This window comes from Lacerta agilis, chromosome 12, assembly GCF_009819535.1.
Source record: "Lacerta agilis isolate rLacAgi1 chromosome 12, rLacAgi1.pri, whole genome shotgun sequence".
NCBI lineage: Eukaryota > Metazoa > Chordata > Lepidosauria > Squamata > Lacertidae > Lacerta > Lacerta agilis.
This window is the reverse complement of record NC_046323.1, coordinates 7,975,790-7,998,184: the sequence shown is the minus strand read 5'-3', so window position 1 is coordinate 7,998,184 and position 22,395 is coordinate 7,975,790. Positions and strand designations below refer to the sequence as shown.

General features: G+C 39.6%; 2 protein-coding genes across 42 annotated transcripts in view; one reads left to right on the top strand and one right to left on the bottom strand.

Moving 5' to 3' along the window:
* MLH1 (mutL homolog 1) overlaps positions 1-21,703 on the top strand; it is a 29,811-nt gene extending 8,108 nt beyond the window's left edge. Inside the window, exons 7-19 of one of the 3 annotated variants that reach the window (XM_033165323.1) lie at positions 891-933; positions 2,995-3,083; positions 5,744-5,856; positions 7,515-7,608; positions 9,885-10,038; positions 10,777-11,129; positions 12,202-12,347; positions 13,924-14,032; positions 15,389-15,452; positions 16,958-17,122; positions 17,915-18,007; positions 19,256-19,369; positions 20,451-21,703. In XM_033165323.1, the coding sequence (XP_033021214.1) occupies positions 891-933; positions 2,995-3,083; positions 5,744-5,856; positions 7,515-7,608; positions 9,885-10,038; positions 10,777-11,129; positions 12,202-12,347; positions 13,924-14,032; positions 15,389-15,452; positions 16,958-17,122; positions 17,915-18,007; positions 19,256-19,369; positions 20,451-20,618 (1,705 nt within the window). In that variant the 3' untranslated portion in view covers positions 20,619-21,703. Of the gene's footprint in view, positions 1-890; positions 934-2,994; positions 3,084-4,383; positions 4,474-5,743; positions 5,857-7,514; positions 7,609-9,884; positions 10,039-10,776; positions 11,130-12,201; positions 12,348-13,923; positions 14,033-15,388; positions 15,453-16,957; positions 17,123-17,914; positions 18,008-19,255; positions 19,370-20,450 lie in introns of those variants that run through there. The other 2 variants (XM_033165324.1, XM_033165325.1) reach the window with 2 other exon arrangements.
* Positions 21,360-22,395, bottom strand: part of LRRFIP2 (LRR binding FLII interacting protein 2) — a 42,995-nt gene continuing 41,959 nt past the window's right edge. For all 39 annotated transcript variants that reach the window (XM_033165282.1, XM_033165287.1, XM_033165301.1 and 36 more), the window contains one exon: positions 21,360-22,234. In XM_033165282.1, coding sequence (XP_033021173.1) covers positions 22,124-22,234 — 111 coding nt within the window. In that variant the 3' untranslated portion in view covers positions 21,360-22,123. The remainder of the gene's footprint in view (positions 22,235-22,395) is intronic.

Below are 22,395 nucleotides of genomic sequence, written 5' to 3'. Positions count from 1 at the left end.
ATTTAGTATTCCCAAGACAGATCTTGGTTAATTTTAGATGTTACCAGAGCTTTGCGGCTGCCTCCCAATTCCTCCTCTCCCCCCCCCCCCAGTAATGTGTGATAAAATCAAATGTTTGCTGTGACATAATCACACTCAGAGTTTCTTCACGTCATTTTCAGCTGGTTCTAGAGGCATGGAAACTGATGTCATGGTAGCCTATTTGTTTTACCACACCTTCACCAGGGGAGGGAAGAGGAGATGGTTACACAGAAAATATGGAAGCCACATGACTGCCACTGACTAACTAAAAAGGCATGTTCAGGGGTGAGAAAGCATAGTGATCAAATTTGAGTAAAAGCCCTCTCCCCCAGAGGGGTATATAGCAGACAGGGTGATGTTGCATGTGCACCCCTGCTTCTTGTCCATGGATCCAGTGTTTGTGTGTTTAGGCAGATGCTTGAACAACCTTTATGAAATCAAATGCTGGTTTCTCTTGACTTGAAATGCTAAGAAGTTCAGTTAGTTTCCATACACTTCACTATCAGTTCATAAAGTGTATGCTAAAAAATCTTTGTCATTCACAGGACAGGGTCTTGTCAGTAGCCATAGTTCTAAAACTCTGGTCAGCTCTATTCAACACCTTTCAACAGGACTTAAAGACCTGTATTTTCACTGCTCTTAATGGCTAAGGCTGTGGCTGGCCTTGTGCATGCATTTGCTCATATTAGTTCATGCTGGATTTAATTCTATTTTGTACTGTTTTGAAATGTCGTTTTAACTTGGCTTGCGAGTTGAATTGTGGTTTACAGTATTTGGGAAGATTGTAGAGTGAATTCAGCAGCTTTGCTGGAAAAGAAGTCTATAATTTTAAATAAATAAATAAAGGTGTGTGTATTTTATCTTCCCAGGTATGCTATTCACAACTCTGGCATCAGTTTTTCAGTTAAAAAGGTGAGTAAACTTTTGCTTCTTTAGTATTGCTAAATAGTGGTTATGGTAATATTACAGTTTCCAAACAATATTCCTTTCTATATTCATTTTTCATGGTCAGTTAAAGAAATAAAGAAATAAAGCTCAACCTAGTTATAGTTTTAAACATAAAGGGTGGTATTAAATGCTAAATTTACTCAGAGTAGACCTGTTGATGTTAATGGATATCACTAATTTAGGTTCATTGATTTCTATGGGTCTGCTCTGTGTAGGACTTTGTTGAATGCAACCCAAAATCTAGAAATTCAGGTACGGGCAATGACCAATTAATGCACGTCCAAAAGACACATGATCACACGTGTGCACAGCACCAGACCTGGAAGTGACCAAAAACTTCACAAAACAAGTCATTAAAAGGGCAGAATGGGGGTGTGGCAGGACATTACATGGCAGGTTGCACTTATATGTACTCCACCAACATACGCAGGGGCTGGGAACAGAACCCCCATGTGAAATGGTCATTAACTGTATTCTGTGGTGATCACAAAGTTACCCAAGGCTTTTTTTAAGCTATGAAATTCCTTATTTCAAACATATCTGTTAGAATTCTTAAGGCTACACAATTTTGCACACTTACCTGGGATTAAGCTCTGCTCAATACAGTGAGTGAGTCTGCTAAATTAATTGGCAATCAATATACAGTGGTACCTTGGTTTACAAACTTAATCCGTTCTGGAAGTCTGTTCTTAAACCAAAGTGTTCTTAAACCAAGGCGTGCTTTCCCATAGCAGCTGGGGACTCAATTTACAAATGGAACACACTCAACAGGAAGCAGAACATGTTCTGCTTCCAAGGCAAAGTTCACAAACCAAAACACCTACTTCCGTGTTTGCAGCATTCTTAATCCAAGTTGTTCATAAACTAAGCTGTTCTTAAACCAAGGTACCACTGTATATATTTTATAAACCAACAAAACAAAAATAGTAAAACACCCTAACTTTGGATTGTTTAGTTTTAAGTAGCAATGGAGATGAGATCAGAGCCTTTTCAAAGGTTGAGTTTTTTTTTTTTTTACAAAGTATAACAAATGACAATTTTATAACTGTGAAGGCTGTTTTGGAGACAAGAGGGAACAGAGTGGGGAGTGATGCTGCAGCCCCAGCTTGCTGGAGGAAATGTTTGGGCGGGGGGGGGGAGAGAATTGCAGTAAAAAATGAAAAGCTGACAAGATGGATAGTTATACCTTTCTTTCCTTTTATGAGCTATCCAAACATGAGAGGGTGCAGGAATCCTTGAGGAAAGTCCAAAATTAAGGCATGAAGAAAATTCTTTCCTTTGCTGTGACAGATTTTACAAATCAGTCCACATGGGAGTACAGAAAAAGGGCATTCAAAGCTGGAGTTTCAGACAAAATCAGGCAACATTTATCTAAGCAAGCCAGAGTGTCTGGCCGCAAAACTAACAAAGGACACACTCAGAAGACTGTGGGGAGACTTGTTGAGCTCAGTGGTTCAGAGGTAGTTATAACCTTGAATTACAAGACAAAAAGAATGCATAGTCCTGGATGGCACAAAAGAAAGTCAGTTGTCTTGTTCCTGCTTAGTAAAAGAAGTCTAGTTTTTAGGTAGTGTTGAAAGTATTACTTTTGAAGGACACTCTAAATCGTAGGCTCTCCAGAGGCTCCTTTCTCTCACTGAGGCTTCTTTCATTAGGCTGGACCGAAGGGGTGCCTGTGTCAATGCTTTTCCTTGTCCATTTCATTTGCAGTTTGGCTGGGAACTTCAAGTGTGCTATCTCTTGGTTTGTTAGATCCTTAATATCTCCCCCCCCCAAAAAAAAAACACCCCTTACCAGTTCTCCTTCCTAGACAGAATGGCCTTTTGAACCCAGGTGCTCATGAGGAGATGCACAACAAGATGGCAAAATATTGTTCACTGGAAGAACAATGCAACTGTTTTGATAAATGTAGTTTGTTTTGATAAATGTAAATTTCCACTCAACATGCCTTTTAGGTTGCCTAAATATATTCATATAATACATCAGAAACATTAGTAAATACAAATCTAAATATTCTCTTTTTAGCAAGGTGATACAGTAGCAGATGTTAGAACACTGTTGAATGCTACAACCGTTGACAATATCCGCTCCGTCTTTGGAAATGCAGTTAGCAGGTACACTGATCTCAAAATTCAATTTAACTCAAACACTTTATAATAGCAGCAGACAAAACCCCTCTGATTATGACAATTATCTTGACATTAAATGCTGTGGGATACATTTGAGAGTACATTTTAACAGGCCCAGGAAAATTTCATATGGAAACAGTTCTAGCGTACATCGATTTATCAGTATACTTCCTAAAGAAGATTGAGGAAAGCATAATCAAGAATTTGACACAGGGCAGCAGGAGGAAAGGGAAATGAAGACAGAGTAAATGGTGAAGAATATGTTGTTATTTCAGATTGGCCTACCTACTTAGAATCATAGAATCTTAGAACTGTAGAGTTGGAAGTGACTCTTGAGGGGCATCTAGTCCAACCCTCTGCTGTGCTGGAATCTCAGAGTATACATGACAAATTGCCATTCAACCTCATCTTAAAAACCTCCAAGGAAGGAGAGTCCACTACCTATCATGGGAGGTCTGTTCCACTGTTGAACAGCTCTTACTATTGCAAAGTTCTTCCTGATATATAGTCGGAATCTGCTTTCTTGTTACTTAAATCTATTGGCTCAGGTCCTAGCCTCCAGAGAGAAAAAGTTTGCTCCATGTGACAGCCCTTTAGATATTTGAAGCTGGCTATCATATATCTTCTCCTCAGTCACTTCTTTACCAGACTAAACATACCCAACCGTTTCTCATAAGGCTTGGTTTCCAGACCCTTTAGCATCCCCCCCAATTCCTTCATCCAAGTCATTAATAAAGATACTGAACAACAACGGGCCTAGGACAGAACCCTGCAGCACCCCATTTGTCACTTTTTTCCAGAACGATGAGGAACCGTTAGTGAGCATTCTTTGGGTTCAGCCAGTCAACCAGCTACAAATTCTCTTGACCGCTATCTGGTCCAGTACACATTTTATCAACTTCTCTGCAAGAATATTATAGGGGACTTTTGTCAAAAGCCTTATTGAATTCAAGGTACACTATGTTCACAGCATTCCCCTGATCCATCAAACTTGTAATTCTATCCAAAGAGAGAGAGATATTCGTGTGGCATGAGTTGTTTTTGGAGAAACCCATGCTTGTTCTTAGTAATCACAGCATCTTTAACAGTCTAGTCTCCTTAACAGTATATGTAACAGCCTAGTATTGAGGCCAGGGGGCTGTGTCAAAGACTTCATAGAAAAGACAGCCTTTTAAAGGCTTTTGAACCAAGTTGGAGAGAGTGATTTGAATAATTAAATATCTCTTAAACCACTGCTTAAACTGGCCTCTCAATGCATTTTCAGTTGTATTTGTAGAAAGAGCCTCTCTCCCATCATTACTCAGACAACACAGAGCAAATCAGCAGAACTGTTTGCTGGCTGTTCTTTAGGATTCCTGCCAACACTGGCATAAAGGTCAGTGTGAGACTTTCTAAATTTAGAAATGACAGTTACAGTAGTAGGGCTGAACAATCAATACTTCACCATGCTGGCAAAAGCAGTACTGAACATAAGCCATTGCTTTTCTAATGAAAACTATACAGAATAGCTTGTTCATTGCTGAGTTCTGTTTACACAGCTGTAAATCATACTCCCTTTTCTGTACAAAACATCTTGATATGACCTTTGGTTTCTTAAAGAATGTGGGTGAAGGCACCTGTAGTAAAAGTTAATGTTAAATCATTTCTAGGTTATGTTGGATAAAGTTGTCTTAGAAGGGAGAGAAAATCACTTGTTCAATATATTAGTGAAGCTGCACTTGAACTATTGTTCCTTCTTTGTAAACATTGTGTTTAGATGTTTAATTACAATAATAGGCCTGGTTCAGATGATAATCTATAACACCATTCCCCAACCTAGTGCTTTCCAAATGTTTGTAGGACTGCCACTTCCAAGTGCTGGCTGGTGCTGATGGGGATTAAGAGTCCAACATCTGGGGGGTACCAAATTGGCAAAGGCTGATCTACAGCACGATTTGTTTAACTGGTTTGTTAACCATGGTTAAAATAAATCACAGTTCCCTTGCTTTGTATTTAACAGTCCCCTCCCCAGTGGATATTATATGTATTTGCAAAGTAAGGGGGGGGGTAGAGCAGAGAGCTTGCTAAGCCTTATGCTTGGTTTAGACCATCATCTGAACCAGGCCATAGAATGTGTCCCTATGAAAAGGTAGGGGTGAATCTGGCCACTCTCCATAAATGGCATTACATTGCAGCAAAATGAGAAAAGTAATTCTGATGAAATGCTACTGAGGTGGGACAAATGGCCACCATTAAAGAGGCAATAAATATTTATTTTGTGTACAGTGAAATTTTACTCATTCCTGTGTTTGGGCCATTGTAATGACACAGTCTCTAATTAAGAGTAATTTGACACACTATATGATGAATTTACTTAAATACAGATATTTATCTGTGTGGAATTCTGAAATTTGAATTTGGAAAAGAGCAGGGCTTTGTACCCATAGCTGGGAGTAAATTCCAGTGAACAAAGTGGAGCTGGCTTTTGAGTCAACATGTATAGGATTGCCCTATGAAAGACATAAAATAGCTTTAAGTATATTCTATTGCTCCTTAATTTTTGGTCAGATTAGATATATGAAGTTTATGAAGATTTGATTGTGTCCTAGAGAAATGGTTTCTAAGAATACAGAAGGGGGAATTAATTACTTTTTAATTTTATCCAGAGAGTTGATTGAAGTGGGCTGTGAAGATGCAACATTGGCTTTTAAAATGAAGGGTTACGTAACCAATGCAAACTATTCAGTAAAGAAATGCATCTTTTTGCTTTTCATAAACCGTAAGTACCAAAGTACACATTTCTCTGTGTTCTAGGGCATTACAGGGGGTTGGATTAGATGATTCTTGGGGTACCTTACAGTTTTATGATTTATGAAGTTTTCTGTAGTCTTAACAAGGTAACACTTCCTCTATTAAACAGTGGTGGTGAGCGGTGCTTAACGTTGCTGATAGTGAAGTGCTGTCTAGAGAAAGAAGGGGTTGCTTTTGTCTCCTGGCTTTATTGCTTGATTTTATTATGTGTTTTAAAGGGTCAGGGATTATGCCCTAAACTCTCAGATTTTGCTGTTTTAATGCATTGTGCATATTAGTCACATTTGCTCTGCTTTGATAGTAAGGGTCATTTCAGACAGAGGAGTTTGTAAGGGTCAGCCAAGCAGAATCGGCATGCCAGGCATTTCCAAGCCACATGGAAGCTGTGCTTTTGCAGCAAGAACTGCTGCTGTTGTCCCAGTGCATCAGGTTCAGCTCAGATGGAAACAGTGAGACTGACCATTGATGCTGCCAAACTCCTGTACTAAACAATACTGTTTCTTGAGGTGGTGGTAATTCTGTTTCCCCTCTGGTGCCCAACAGCTGGGGCAAACTGCCATCTGGAAACCCACTCGCTTTCTTTGTCAGAATTTACAGTGTTTGTCCACTGTATTTGTAAGAAACTGGGACCGGCATAGCTGAGAAACAGTGGCCTGTTTCAGACAGGATGTTATAGTGGGGTAGGAAACTGGGGTGGGGGGATCACATCTGGAACAAATGCTGTCTTTTGGTTTCATATAGTTCATTAATAAGCCTAGGCTCCAAGGAAGCTTAGTTTGGTCAGAATCAAGTATATACTTCAGAGTTAATGCTAATAACTTCTGGTAAATGAGTCACCATAGTTGCTAGAGGGCCATGAAAATATGTGTCCTGGGCTTTTTAGACACATTTACCCAAGGGGTGCATTGGTTGTCAGATGTGAAATATATTGGCCTTATTTACAGTTCTCCTACCCCTGATATAATTTAATATACCATATTTGAGTCTGAGTTCACACATAACTGCAAACTGACTTGCCAAAAACAGAATTACATTCAAACAGTGCCACTGTAAGGAAGAAACAGTGAATTAAGTTGAGTATAGGACTGCTGTACTCAAGGTATTTGAAAGAAATATAAGCCCCTGTTTGACTTTCTTAACTTTCTACTTGATACAAACAAGTAGACCTAAAATACTGCACCTCTCAGTGCTCCAGCTTTGTCTTCCAATGTAGGTTAGGGCAGGGCGGTTAATCCATTCTTTACACTTTCATTAGATAATCCATTGCAGTACAGACATTAGCTGTTAATCCAGAGAAAGTGAAGTGCATTGAAGTGTCATTGAAATAATCGGTTCCAAGGCAATGTGTTTATTTGTAAAGTAAACATATGCACAGGAAGGTTATATTGGATCAGGGTGTGGCATTGCATCTGGTGGTCATGAACATGCAAAATTGCAGATATATTCTGAGGACTGTTGATGATCACATTTGCTTTTTAAATTGTTACCATATATTTCCAGTTGGTTATATAAATAAAAAAAGTGAAGGTCTAGACTGATCAGAGATGGGTGTAAAAGTTGTATTATACAGAAAGTAATGTATACTGCTTACCTGTCTCCCCTGATTTTTATGTTTTTCCTGCCTAGATCGACTGGTTGAGTCAAATGCTTTGCGAAAAGCAATAGAAACTGTATATGCGGCTTATTTACCTAAAAATACACATCCATTTTTATACATAAGGTAAAATGTTTTTTTTTTTCTTTGTAGGGTCATGTGACCAGGAAAAAGATAAAAATGCATCTAGGCTGCAATCATATGCAAACAGGGAGTAAGCCCCACTAAACACAGTGGGCCTCACTTTTGAGTAAAAATGGGTAAGATTTTGTTTAACCTCAGTTAAACAAAATTAGCCTTGCTAAGCAGTGATTGCTATCATTTGTTTTTAATTAAATAAAAACCAAGTACAAATCTAGAGTTAAGAGCAATGAAAACAGTGAAAGCAGTTTATCATTACCCTAACATGCATGTACATCAAAAATATTCCTAATGTCATTGCACTATGAGTACTAAGTCATATTTTAGTTTTTTTTAATTTCCAGGTGATACAAAAGCTAAATAATCATCAGCTCAATAATAAATAAGAGGCTTGAAATGTTATTTCTCTGCAGTTTTAAAAACTCAAAAACACTACAAACAAGCATCCAATCTCTGAGAAACACAGAGCACCCTAAACTCTGTGGCTGTGGCATCCACTCTAACAAATCTGCTGAATTGCCGTTCTTTTGGACTTCCGGCGGCTGGCGCCATTATGGACGGTCCTGGGTTGCTTCGGCTGCGAAGCACCCAGTTCATTCCGGGGGTTAGGAGCCCTGCAGCCGCATAGCGGGGCTTCGGTGGGGGCACGGGAAGAGCGTCCCGTGCCCTGGGCTCCCCGGCTGTGCCCGTTGCGCTCCGAACCCTTCCCCCGCTCCCCCTGTAAAGGGGGAGTGGGGGTGAAGGGACCACGGAGCCGGGCCTTAGGGGAAATGCCCCAACCGGGATGTTTACATGCGGCGGCAAAGTCCGTGATGAGCGTCTCTGTTCTACCTGTCATTAAGGAGTTGCTAAGAAACCAGAAGCTGTGAGTAATTAACTGACTCTTTGTATTCCGGGAAAGCTCTGGGATTAAGAAGAAGAAAGGCAGCCCGCCTCTCTCCCTTCGGGTGGTGAAAGAAATTAACTCTTTAAGTGACTGCTGTTACAACAATCAATAGAAAGTATTTGGAATTTGAGAACTGAGCCTGTTGAGATCTCCTTTTGGGGGTTAACTGAGGAAAAAATATCTCCATTTGAAGTTTTGGTCTTTATATTCCGGGATCGGAAGAAATGGCGGCGATTTGGACTTGCGTAGGAAAAAATTGAGACAAAGGAAGGAAAAGACAGGAAACGTAACTTGATACCCACCTCCCCCCCCCCCGAAGATGTTGGGCTTCGCGCTTACGTTGGCATTGAAGGATTGGGAGGAGGAGGAAAAACTCACTGTCTTTCAACTGGAACTGCTTGATCGAAAACTAAGAGCCTTGAGTGCGATTATAAATGGAAAGAATATGTTTTCCACAGAGGAGGCTTTTCGAAAGTTTTATTCAATGGAAACAGACTTCTGCAAAGAGTTGGAAGATGTGTTGGAACGATGGTTGGAGATGGCTGAGCAAATCCGAATGGAACAGGGACCGATTTCAGGGGGTGACAGTAACCCTGGAACGGAAAGATTTTTAATATCCAGACTCCGAGGTGGCAGCTCGGGGTCGAGAGACATAGAATTAAGATTTCTACAAGAAGAAGAAGCATGGCACAAAGGCACGGAGAAACTCAGAATGGAGAGGTCGAACATCTTGGAGCTCGATGCAGGGTTTGTGGTGGTTGCAACCTGGATCTGTGGATATTTAGAAGAATATAATTGGAGATCTGGTTCTGGTGAAGGACAGGAGAAGATAATGGACAGAAGGGGAGTGGGTTGAATTAATTAATGTATAATACAGATGGTCTGCCATGGTATCCGAAATCGGAGTGTGAAGTTTGTTAATTATAAGTCTATGTTAAATAAGTAAGGAGATATTGAGCTTAAGTTAAAAGCAGCATGATAAATGATAGAAGAAATAAGTTTAGCTGGAAGAATATTTGGTTAAGTTTTAGGTTATAATGTAAAGAATTAGACAAAGGTGTTTTTTCTTTTTTAAGTAAAGGTAAACTTTTATAGAGAAAAGTTGTTAAGGAAATAGTGTATTGTTTTAAAACCGAAGGTGTACAGGCGGGGGAAGTCAAGCGTCAAGATTTGGAACTAGGATTTTTTTTTTAATAAGGTATACAGATAAGAAGAAGAATCCTGACATTATGTGTATTTGTATTTGTTTTGATATTTGTAGGTGTGGGTTGGGTTTGTGTTATTTTGTGAAAATGTCAATAAATTCTGATAAAAAAAAAAATGAATTGCCGTTCTTTTGATTAACTTCGCATGGTGTTCTCAAAATGTCTTGCAGCCTAGAAATAAACCCTCAGAACGTAGATGTGAATGTGCATCCCACAAAGCATGAAGTTCATTTCCTTCATGAAGACAGCATCTTGGAGAGTGTACAGCAGCACATAGAGAGCAAATTGTTGGGCTCTAACTCATCAAGGGTATATTTTACACAGGTGAGTGAATTTCTGAGCATGCCACCAAAAAGGTAAAAGCTAACCAATCTGCTTTGTTGGTGGTTGCGAGAGTGAGTGCTCTGCATTCAGGATTTGCATTTCTTTTGTCCAATGAAATGTTTTGGATAAACTGGACTTAACAATACAAAATGTCATTTTTAAGTGTGTTATTTAATATAGATGGTTTACACAAAAAAGGGCCCAAGGACAGACCAGTGCTTCACACAAACAGATAGAGTGGCCTAGAAATCAGTTGAATCGACAGAGGTTTCATGCCAGGCAAATATGGAATATACTCATGGTGGGACATTTGAAAACCACTGATAAAGGGCATTAACATGATTCTATCTGACAGAAAGGGGATAATGGACAGGATCAATGTTAAGTAGCCAGTTGTGATTCACTTTATATGTGCAAATGGGATAAAGATTTCTGCATGCATTTGGTCTTCAGCTCGAAGGCAGTACTCATAGAATCATACAATTGTAGATTTGGAAGGGACCCCAAAGGTCATCTAGGCCAATCCCCTGCAATGCTTTTGTTAGAGCCTGATCACTTGTAAAGAGCAGGCTGTTACGTTTGGCATAATCTGTAATGTCCACTCCACACAGGTAGATTATGCTATAGTTGCAGCTATGCGATGCCCATGAATTGTGCTTTTCTGGCTCTCCAACTAGCTTAGAAGGAGACTTGTACAGTTCCAGGGATACTGAATTGCTTCTCTTTCATCTCTTCAAGACATTGCTGCCAGGTGTTACTGCCTCTTCCACCGATGTTGTTAAATCAGCAAGTTCTTCAACTAATCAAGGGGGAGATAAGGTCGGTGCCCGTCAGATGGTCCGCACTGATTCCCGGGAACAGAAACTGGATGCTTTTCTTCAGCCAGCAAATAAACCCAGGCCATCTGAACTTTCTGCAGTGACTTCCCAGGATAACAACAACAGGCAAAGTTGCAAGGGAACTGGACTACAAGATGCTGAGATGGAAGACTGCAGTGACTTGAATTCAAGAGATCTAAGAGTAGAAGCTGTGGAGATTGCAGAAGGGTCAACAGAAAGCCAACCAGCACCTCTTGAAGCTCTACCTGCTAGGTATGAGCAATCTCTGTGGAATAGCATTTCTAAGTTAACTACCGTTGATGAGAACTTGGCACCTTCTTCTCCCTCCTCTTTGCTAGGTGATGCTCCTGAATCCGAGCACTTTTCTGTCTTTTATATTCTTTTTGAAAAAAAGGGCTGCCCCTAGGCTGAATTAAGAAATGTTGTCTTTTTATTTCTCTTTAACATTTATCACCTCTTTTTTGGAAATGATAGCACTAAATAAATACCACACAAACTATTCTCTGTAAAACACTTGGAAATGTTAAATCCAATAGCAGAGTGAAACAATAAATACACCTAGTTAATAAAAAGGATCAGCATAATAGTTCACCTTGGCATCCCAGATTAAGACTGGGTCTAGAAGCACTCACTAGCATTTACCGTATTTTTCGCTCCATAAGATGCACCTGAACATAAGACGCCCTTAGTTTTTAGAGGAAGGGGGAAAGCCCTGCTTTTTTTTAGGATCAGCTGAAAGTGGTGCAGCTTCTTTTTCAAAGAGGAAAAGCCCTGTTTTTATGGGGTTCAACTCACAGTTATGCGGCTTCTAGTCCTACAGCCATTTCTACAGTTTCCAGACAGATACTCTAATCAGCCAGTCACATGTCGCCTGGGCAAGGGGGCAGGGCTGAAAAGGGAGCCTTATCTCTCTCCCGATCACTTGCTGAACAGCTCTTCAGCGGCTTCCTTTCAACATCCCCTTCTCTCTTTGTAAAAAAAAGAGCACCATCTGCTTTTGGCACCTAGGCAATTCGGCTCCAGGGACCATGCACTCGCTCCATAAGATGCACAGACATTTCCCCTTACTTTTTAGGAGGAAAAAAGTGCGTCTTATGGAGCGAAAAATACGGTATTTCTGCCTGTGGCCAAATTTTGCTGGCATAGTTTGGCTCCATAAGACTTGGGCAGATTTTCTGGTAAATGTAGCCTTTGAGTGTGAGATGTATTTTCGAATCTACTTAACCAAATAGCTGTTTAATTACTCCAGAGTTTACCACAGTACTCTGCTTTGACTTGTATACACGTCAAATAGAACAAAATGCATTTCCTTTTCATATTCCAGAAAGAGGCAGCGAACAAAAAGTGATGTGGAAATGGAAGAACAGCAAAAACAGGAAATGACTGCTGCCTGCGTTCCAAGAAGGAGAATTGTAAACCTAACTAGCATAGCAACCCTTCAAGAGGAAATTAGTAATCGGGCACATGCAAGTATGCATGTTCTGCTATTGCCATTGTGTTTCATGTGCAAATTTAGACCCACTAACATAGCATATCTTGCATTACAGGATTTATAAAAAAAAACTATCTCCTATGATAGGAATGCTCTTTTTTATTTTTACTATACTATGAAGTATTAAATTGCACTTAAGGCTAATACTCTGCTAAAAATCAGCCTGGAAAATCAAAGCTTTATATCAGGGGTCCCCAAACTAAGGCCCGGGGGCCGGATGCAGCCCAATCACTTTCTAAATGCGGCCTGCGGACAGTCCAGGAATCTGGGTTATTTGTGGGGCCTGCCTGGTGTTTTTACTTGAGTAGAATGTGTGCTTTTATTGAATATGCATCTCTGGGTTATTTGTGGGGCATAGGAATTCATACTTTTTTTCAAAATATAGTCCGGCTCCCCAAAAGGTCTGAGGGACAGTGGACCGGCCCCCTGCTGAAAAAGTTTGCTGACCCCTGCTTTATATACTTCAGCTAGAGATGTAGGGATGGGGAGAGATTCTGAACAGCAGAGAAAGGGTCAGAGTTGGACATGGAGAATAGGCTGTTAAAATTCGTTGAAGTAGTCACTCATAAAGTAGGCATTGATTGAGAACACTGTTGGCAGCTGCTCATGACCCATTACGTAAGCAGTTCAGAAGAATGGAGCCGAATTCTGCTCTCAGGTCCAGTAAATATTTATTTTGAAGGAAACAAAATAGCTTGCAAATTCTTTATGTGGGTGGCTTCCTTTCAGCTGCTGCTTGTATTGTTCAGAGCAAAATTCTTCTGTAATAGGAGCAGCTGAAGTTTAACTGGCCTTAAATTAATTAATAGTTGTATTATGAAGGGGAAGTACTATGGATCCAGTATTCTTTCCTTCATTTTAGTACCTGGATACAGGTAGTTAACACCACTAGGCTACCTATAGTCTGGCAGCAAGGTCTGGCTAAATATGAACTGGCACCAAGTGTTCTAATTTTCCAGCTTAGCTGGTTGGAGACTACTGAGTTTTAAAGAAAGCTTAAATGGATTAATACATTGGTTAAAATGAAGTTTTTGAATTTAAACAATCTTACAAGCTGCTTCAAAGTCAATTCCTGGTTTATGGAATGGGCTTCTTGAGATTTTTGGCAGAGTAGCAAGTTCATTACTCTCAGTAACTGTTAACTATTTGAAGTACTTTGGACCATATTGGCTTGAATTCCAAAAGAGGTCTGATATAACTGCTTTGTAAATTGCCAAAATATTTATTGGAGGAGACTACTAACTTCTAGCACTTGAAAATTAGTGCACACGGGAGCATGTAAGTTTGCTGGAGGAAGCATATTCCAAGGAATTTCACAGAAGGAAAATACATGCAACTTTAAGAACAGCATGGGCAGCGAATAAACCTCTTTCCAAAATGCATTTTTTTCTAAGTAAAAAGGATTAGGCTCCAATTGGATTATATGAAATTGAAGAAGAGTTAATATTTGAAGTCAATAATACTTTACATATTTTAGTAAATTGAATAGTTGAGTTCTTAAAGGGAGGGATATTCTTCTGTTGTACTAAACACAAGTGATTTGGGTTATTTCAGATCTTCAAGAGATGCTACGTGATCATTCCTTTGTTGGATGTGTTAACCCTCAGTGGGCATTGGTGCAGTATCAGACAAAACTGTATCTGCTCAGTACCACAAAACTAAGGTAACAAAACAAACTTAAATATATTTGTGTGTGTGTGTGTATGTGTGTGTGTGTGTGTGTGTGTGTGTATATATATATATATATATATATATAAACAAATAGTATTCAGTAGCTTGAGATAGGTAGAAAATAATCATCAGTGAGTGCATTATTCCAAATGGAGTGTTGTGGGCTGTGCTGTAGTTTTTAACTTTTTAGTACCTGGGTCAGTGCCCAAAAATAACAGAAACACATGAACAGCTGCAGCTGTGGAGGAACAGTGAGTGAAATCATAGGTCATTAGGACCCTGAAGATATTGTCTGGATTCTAGTCATCAGAGGAAAAAGAGTTGATGAACCTCCCAGAAAGGCTGGAGAGAGATAAACACACACACACACACACTCTCACTCACTCTCTATATATATACACACAAAATAAAAAATAATAAAAATCCTTCCAGTAGCACCTTTCAGTAGCACTTGCACACACACACACACACACACACACACACACATGCATACATATAATATATATATATATATATATATGTGTGTGTGTGTGTGTGTGTGTGTGAAGTAGAAAACAGAGAGGGTAATATGAGTAGAATCTGTTCCAAGAAGACCAAAGAGTGGTTGATGTCAGAGGGAGCTGTGGGTGCAGCTGGGTTAAGTTTGCCTCACCCTTTAGTTTGAGGTCATTGCATCTGCTGGCCTAAGAGACAGTAAGATAACTTTATAATATATATTGTGAACTGCTTTGAGTTTTATAAATGGAAATGGGTATAGAAGTTATTAAAGTGATAAACTTTCTAACCTTATTTGTAACATAATTGTGTTTGCCTTTTATGATTACTTAGAGGTATCTTGCTTCTTATACCAGCTCCCCTTTATTAATACCCGTGATGTTCTTAAGTTTCACAAGGCTTGTAGTCAGTGATGTATTCTTGCCCTTTAATTAATATTGGAATACATAGGAAACTGCCTTCTACTGAGTCATTGGTACATTGAGTTCAGTATTGCTTGCATTGAGTGGCAGCAGCACACCAGTCTTTCAGTCTTTCCCAGCTCCTGCCTGGAGATGCCAGGGATTTAACCTGAGATCTTCTGTATAAAAAGCAGCTGCTCTGCCACTGAGCTACAGCCCTTCCCCCTGCATCTCATCCACTACTGGGAAGCTTATCTGTTTTATTTGTTTTTAATGTTGGATATTTTCTCATAACTGCTGTGCTCTAGAAAAATATATATTTCCCACTCGTAGCCAAAACCCATATATTTTGGTTGCCATTGGAATTCCATATTAAGGCTTCCTATTCATTGACAGTATTACAGAGTGGACCATGAGCAAATAGCAAACTCTTTGTTTTTTCTTTCTCAAAGTCAAGAAATGTTCTATCAGATCCTTATCTATGACTTCGGAAACTTTGGAGTTTTAAGATTGTCAGTAAGTATACACTTAAGCTTAAGTTATCTATCTTATATATAACTTACTAAGATATAGAGCAGATATTGGGTAGAGTAATCCTACCCAATATCTGGTGGTGGTGCAGGGAGGTTTGTGGTGCAGCCGCCACTTCTGCATCCAGAGCCCTAATACAGTCCTTATTTTATACCAAAACATTTTAGCTGTCATTGATTTCAAAGATTATCATGGGGCAACAAAATTATTTTGATTAGCCAATGGGAAAAAAATCCTAAGTTGAATGGCTTGGCTGTTGACACGATTGCCCCTGAGCGCCCTCTCCCACTTGGTACAGCCCGCTTGGCTCCTTGGTATACTTCAGAGCTTAGGGCAAGGAAGCAAGTTGGGAGATGGTTTGAATGCAAGTGAAAGAAAACTCCAATGGAATGCAACTGAACACTGGTGAGGGCTCATCATTGCACCTACTTAGTGGCAGTGAAGGCAGCAATACTTTGCTGCTTCCATTGCATTCTCAATATGCTGTCCAGCAGAACCTTTCCAGGTAGTGCGGAGTCTTTTACAGTCTGGTCCGAAGGAGGTGACAGAACCTAAAATAGCTTGCTGTGACTTTGTTTACAAAGCATTTTGAGGATAAAATCGCTTTCATCTGCCAAGACCTTGACTTCACTGTTAAGCAGATGAATCTCAAAAGGTGTCCAGAGCACTATATAGTCCTGTTGCATTGGATGAGTTTCAGTTAGTAAGGCTTGAGGACATGGACAAGGTGCATGGATTGGTCACTTGTCCTCTGGACTCTTGCCTGCTCTTAGCTGCTAAAAGCTAGCAGGGAGGAGACAGCTGGCTGAGCCAGGGAGCTGATCATTGCTTCCATTCAAGAGGGGGTGGTTCCTGCCTGATTGAAGGAGGCAGTGGTTAAACCACTCCTTGTATTTGGAAAATTAATTACTGGCCAGTTGGCAATCTCCTCTACTTGGGCAAGGTTCTTGAGCACATGGTCACGGACCAGATCCAAGTGCTTTGTCTGAGTTACGGGTTGTTGGCTCTGCTTTGCTGTGGTTCCAGTCCTACTTGGGTAGACGTGTCCAGAGGGTGATGCTTGAGGAGCCCCGTGGAACCTTCACAGTAGAGTTCCCCATGGTTTGATTTTATCCCCTTTGCTATTTAACAATGAAACCACTGAGTGGGGTCAGTGGGCTGAATATGTTGTCAGCGATAATGCTGATGACACACGACTCTACTTCTCCTTTACATCTGCAGGCAGTGGATGTGCTGGACTGTTGTCTTGCCTCAGTAATGGACTAGATGAGAACCAACAAACTGAAGCTCAGTCCAAATAAACTAAAACACCATTAGTAGGTGGTTCCCTAGACCGGATGGATGGGAGGTGGCATCCTCTTGATAGGGTTACAGTCCTTTTAAAGAAGCAGATACTGCTCCATCCTCCAAGCTGTATGTAATTGTGAAAAAGTCAGTTGGGTGCATGAATGACAGGTAATGATTTGTGCTATTTTTTTTGGTAAATGTAGGAACCAGCTCCACTCTATGATCTAGCTATGCTAGCCTTGGAGAATGATGAAAGTGGTTGGACAGAAGATGATGGTCCAAAGGAAGGCCTTGCTGAATACATTGTTGACTTTCTAACAAAGAAGAGTGCCATGCTGAAAGACTATTTCTCTCTTGAAATTGATGAAGTAACTCTCTTTTTATCCTGGGGTGGTTTAGTCGTTAGCTGCTGTACTGTGCATTTTACAATATCCATTGAGTACAGAGCAAGATTGAATTATCAGATGATCTTAAGAAGATATGAACAAGCACTCTAATGCACCTACAAGCAACAGCTTCACTCCTCATTTCATGCAAACCAAGAAGTATTCCATTAAATATAGCTTCCTATTAATGTCTGAACCAGGAAACTATGCCTTAATGCTAGGATAACAGTGGTTTAGAGTTGGATGAATATCTTTGTTTTATTGGAAGCCCTTAACCACTGTTTCTCAGTATGGAGGTAACACAGAGCTATTGTTCTGTAAATTCTTTCAGATGTGTTCACTTGTAGCAGATTGGCTGCACATGAGAAAATAAGACTTGATCATATCTTTGATTATTCATCTGAGTAATGATCACCTGAATCCTGTCAATAAATAGGGAAGCTATATAGTAGCAGTTTTGGGCCACTGGGGAGGAGTGGGGATACAAAAGCTACAGGAAAGCAATAAATTTATTATTACCAAACAGAAAGGCAGAAAGTAATAGTATGTCACACGAGCTGAGTCGAAGTCTTTTTTCTTGTATTATGTATGAATTTATACAGATAAATAAAACGGGATACTATGCTAGTTCCAAAGAACAGAAAATACAAAAAAATGTCACAAGCGGACAACAGGTAATTTTGCCAGGTTTGTAGTTCTTGGCATAGGAACAAAATATTTATGTGTACATAGGAGAATAAGCATCAAAATAATGGGGAAACATTCTATTTACAGATGGGAAATCTTACAGGACTACCACTTCTGATAGATAATTACGTCCCTCCACTGGAAGGGCTGCCTATGTTTGTCCTTCGTTTGGCCACAGAGGTATGTCAATATTCAGCATGAATTAGTGAAGCCATATTCACATAGAATTATTTCATTTTGACTAATGCAGTTGGGTCAGTCTTAGGTACTTGCTTAGTCACATTCCTTTTTCTCACAGTTACAGGTGGGTAGCCGTGTTGGTCTGCCATAGTTGAAACAAAATAGAAAATTCTTTCCAGTAGCACCTTAGAGACCAACTGAGTTTGTTCTTGGTATGAGCTTTCGTGTGCATGCAAACTTCTTCAGATACTTCTTCAGGTATGAGCTTTTGTATGCATGCACACTTCTTCAGATACACTGAAACAGAACACTCTGTATCTGAAGAAGTGTGCATGCACACGAAAGCTCATACCAAGAACAAACTCAGTTGGTCTCTAAGGTGCTACTGGAAAGAATTTTCTTTTTCTCACAGAAACTCATTTTTTGTTCAGTCTAAAATGAAACTTAAGTGCTTATGCTAGATGCAAAAAAATTTGAGTAACAGTTCTGCATTAAGGAGATTTTCCGTCCTGATCAATTGAGCCAATACTAGTTGCCTACAGAGTGCTGCTGAAAACTTCCTCCTATGTGACTGATCTTTGCCTGCCCTGTAACATTTAGAATTAGATGTATAATATATGACCATCATATTGTGAGTCTACCCATCCATCTGCAACAGATGCCAGGAAGGTGGTACAAGAACACCACCACAAATCCTTTAAAATATTATGTGCCATGCGAGAATCCGATACCATGGTGTTCCTTTATTAGTGGTGGCTTGTCAGCTTAGGTCAGTGTTCTCTTAAAAAAAAAAAACCATCAAGAATGCTGTACTTTATAAGGTGCTAGAGATTTACAATATATTTGTATTGTGTATGATCCCTCTTCAATGTAAATATCTTAATTTTACTCTACAGAATTCATTGCAAATTCTATATATCTTTGTAAATCTTAAGACTACAGTTTGGATATTTGAGCACTTAACTTTCCCCCAGAAAGGAGAGCAACTCAGTATTTTAGCACACATAAGACACTACTTGGTTCCTGCCAGAATACAATTTTTGTTCCTTAACAAACTACTGTTAAAACTAAAAGCTGTTAAAAACATAGGATGAAATCCAATTACAGAAGCAAAACCTGTTTCTGTGTGTGTAAGTGAACACCCCCCTCCAACTCCACATTAGATTTTCATATGTAGAAATAGCTGCAATTGGATATGTAACTGCTGTAGGATTACTGTTTTTATTGAAGTTACATTTTCTTTTCCAGGTAAACTGGGATGAAGAAAAAGAATGTTTTGATACTTTGAGTAAAGAATGTGCCATGTTCTATTCCATTAGAAAACAGTATATAATGGAAGAATCTGATCTTACTACTCAACAGGTACAGTCTTCATTTGTTATTTTTCACCGTATCAAAACTACATTTAGAAATCTTGCATTTAGGGCTGGGAATGGAAAGAGTGAGTTGAAGAATACTATCTCCCTCATGAAACCAAAGCACCTTAGGCCAACTGAGTGGCACAAGTACAGCCTTAGTGGCAGCCACCTTTCCCCGTCAATGGGGGGATTATAGAAAATGTGGGTGATAGATAAATTAGTGCATCTTTTTAAATATGCTGGATCTCTCACTGCCAGTGCTGGGGTCACTTTGTATGGAGGGATATAAATGCTGCCACTGCAGCTACCAAACCTTGTTAACATTTAGGTTGGATCAGGTTAATAAAAGTAGCATCTCTAATAGGCTTTTTGGGTAGTGGCCAGCATTGACTAAACTGCTTCTGGTGCAACAGGACACCGTGACAAGTGCCAGAGCACACGGAAACACCATTTACCTTCCCACTGCAGTGGTACCTATTTATCTACTCGGGCTGCTATGCTTTCAAACTGCTAGGTTAGCAGGAGCTGGGACAGAGCAACGGGGGCTCACCCTGTCATGCAGACTTGAACTGCCGACCTTCCGATTGGCAAGCCCAAGAAGCTCAGTGGTTTGCGCCACCCGCTCTGTTTTAGAAAGTACAACAAGTACTGTGAATGCCACAGATTTCAGTCTATATTCATCCTCAGTTATAAGCCAAGTGCTACCTGAGGGGATGGAGTTCCTTCACTGAGGCAGTCATTGCTGTTAGAATGATCAAGCAAGGATTCCAAACAGAAAAGTATGGATGTCATCAGGAAGAGTGACGCTCAGAAGTGGCTTATGGAACATCCGTCTCTTGCCAGAATGGTGGCACATAAGAATGAATAATCCTTTCAGAACAATTAGGCCTCATGTTTACAGTGCATGATTCTGATCATTACTTCTTTTGGTAGAAATTTCACAAGCTCAATGAGCAGTAGATAGGGAAACAAATAAATACATAGAACTCTAAAAGGAGGTGATGCATTAGCCACAGAATTATTGAACACAACATTAGTATTTACTAAAACCTAAGTCAAACTGCTTTATTTAAACTTCTTTGCAGGCTGGAGACTCTGGAGCTGGTATGAGATCATGGAAATGGACAGTGGAACATGTGCTTTATAAAGTTCTTCGGACATACCTTTTGCCTCCTAAAAACTTCACAGAAGATGGCAGCGTTTTGCAGCTTGCTAATTTACCAGACTTGTACAAAGTGTTTGAAAGATGCTGAACACAGATATATGTAGATCAGTACCTATTTCACAGCTTTCCCTGCAGTGGTGCTGTTACCACTGAAAATTGTCGAAGTGACTGAATTGCACACCAGGAAGTGTTCAGCTTTACAAGATGCCAGAACACGCAACCTTTGTACAGGATGACTAGCAAATACCAAAAGCTTCCACCTGTGGCTGAAAAGTGGACAAGGTAGAGTTCTGTAGACAATGGTACGGAGCCCTCTTCACTTTATCTTATGAACTAATAATGAATTAGGTAGGTCCATTTGGGAATGGATTGGATAAATATAAAAATCTGACAGCAGCATCCTTAAAAGCTAGTCATCCAGGACTAGAAGAGGTTACCATATTAAAATTGAGGAACTACCATCTTCGCTTCTGAATGCAAGAAACAAGGTGAGGGGGCAGGAAATACTCAAAGCACCTAGGGGCTAGATAAGAGCAGACTAATGTTTCTGTGACTCCAGGGTCCTGGGCAAACAAACTGGTCAATTAATCTATGTGAGCCCAAGAACAGTGTAACAAACCTTAGACATTTGGCAAATCTGCAACTGTTGATTGAACACACTTAGCCTCTTATAAAAAGGTTAGCCACATCCACGGTCAATTGCAAAGTAAGGTAGCTAGCCTGTGTTACAATTTCATAATGTAGTGAAGCTGTTTAAGTTAACATAGCAACTTTTCATTGTGTTAAGTATTTGCAAACTAAAGTAAAAACATACCAGAAACATTCAATGTTCATTTTGTTAAGCAAATTGTCCATTTAATGTTTGTATCCTTCACCACATTTCTCCTACCCACCCAGTGTTCCATTCCACGCTTCAGCAGCTGCCAACACCAGGTTTACAATGTACAGCAAAACGTAAGTCACTACTCTTACATAAAGAGTAGTTACAAATAGTACTTTAGGAAGTCTAAACTCAGGTTGTGCATCACCCATGCAATAAAGCAAATTTTATACAGTCATTTCTATTTTATATAAATTTAAATATTTTACAAAAGTGTTTTCCATCAAAATGTATAAAGTTTAGCAAACATAGAACCCCCAAAGGTATCTTAAAATAAATGTTATGATTCCAAAGGTTATCTTAATCATTGAAGTCTACATTGCACCATATAGAAGGCACTTGTGCCATGTGATGTCTTCAGCACATAATTGGTTAATTTGTAATGCAGCATTCACTTGAATTCATGCAGTTGTCTCCAAGCACCAAGCATTATTAAAGCAGTGGAAGAGAGTTTCAATGAATACATTTTTCTTTCACAATTGTGAAATAACAGCATTGGGCTCCAGCTGACTAGAATTAAGCTGCAAAACTCATTCGCATAAAAATTCAAAGTTTTTTTTCCATCCAATTGTTACAAAATATTTGCCACTTAATTATGAAACTAAAACTCATTGAACAACTCAAATGTTCAAAGTTTGTGCCAAAGAAAGTCTGTATTAAAACAAGCTAGGGACAAGTTTTCAAGGAGCAGTGCAATTTTTTAAACTTTCTTTCTACTGTTGAGATAGGAGTGCAGTTCTGTTTGCCTTCATTTTCTCCAACCGTTTTACTAAGTGACTGTTGGTCATCTCCATCTCTTCTATCCTGTCCAATGCTGTTCTTAACTGAAAAGAAAAAGCCAATACCTTGTAAGTGCAACAGTTTGAGAAGAATAAAGAATTTTAAATCAAGCCGATGCAGTTTCAAAAAACAAAGGAAAAACTAAAACTTTAGTGGAGCTTTGGTGCATTTTAAAAACATGTTTACACAATGAAGGTCGCGAGGC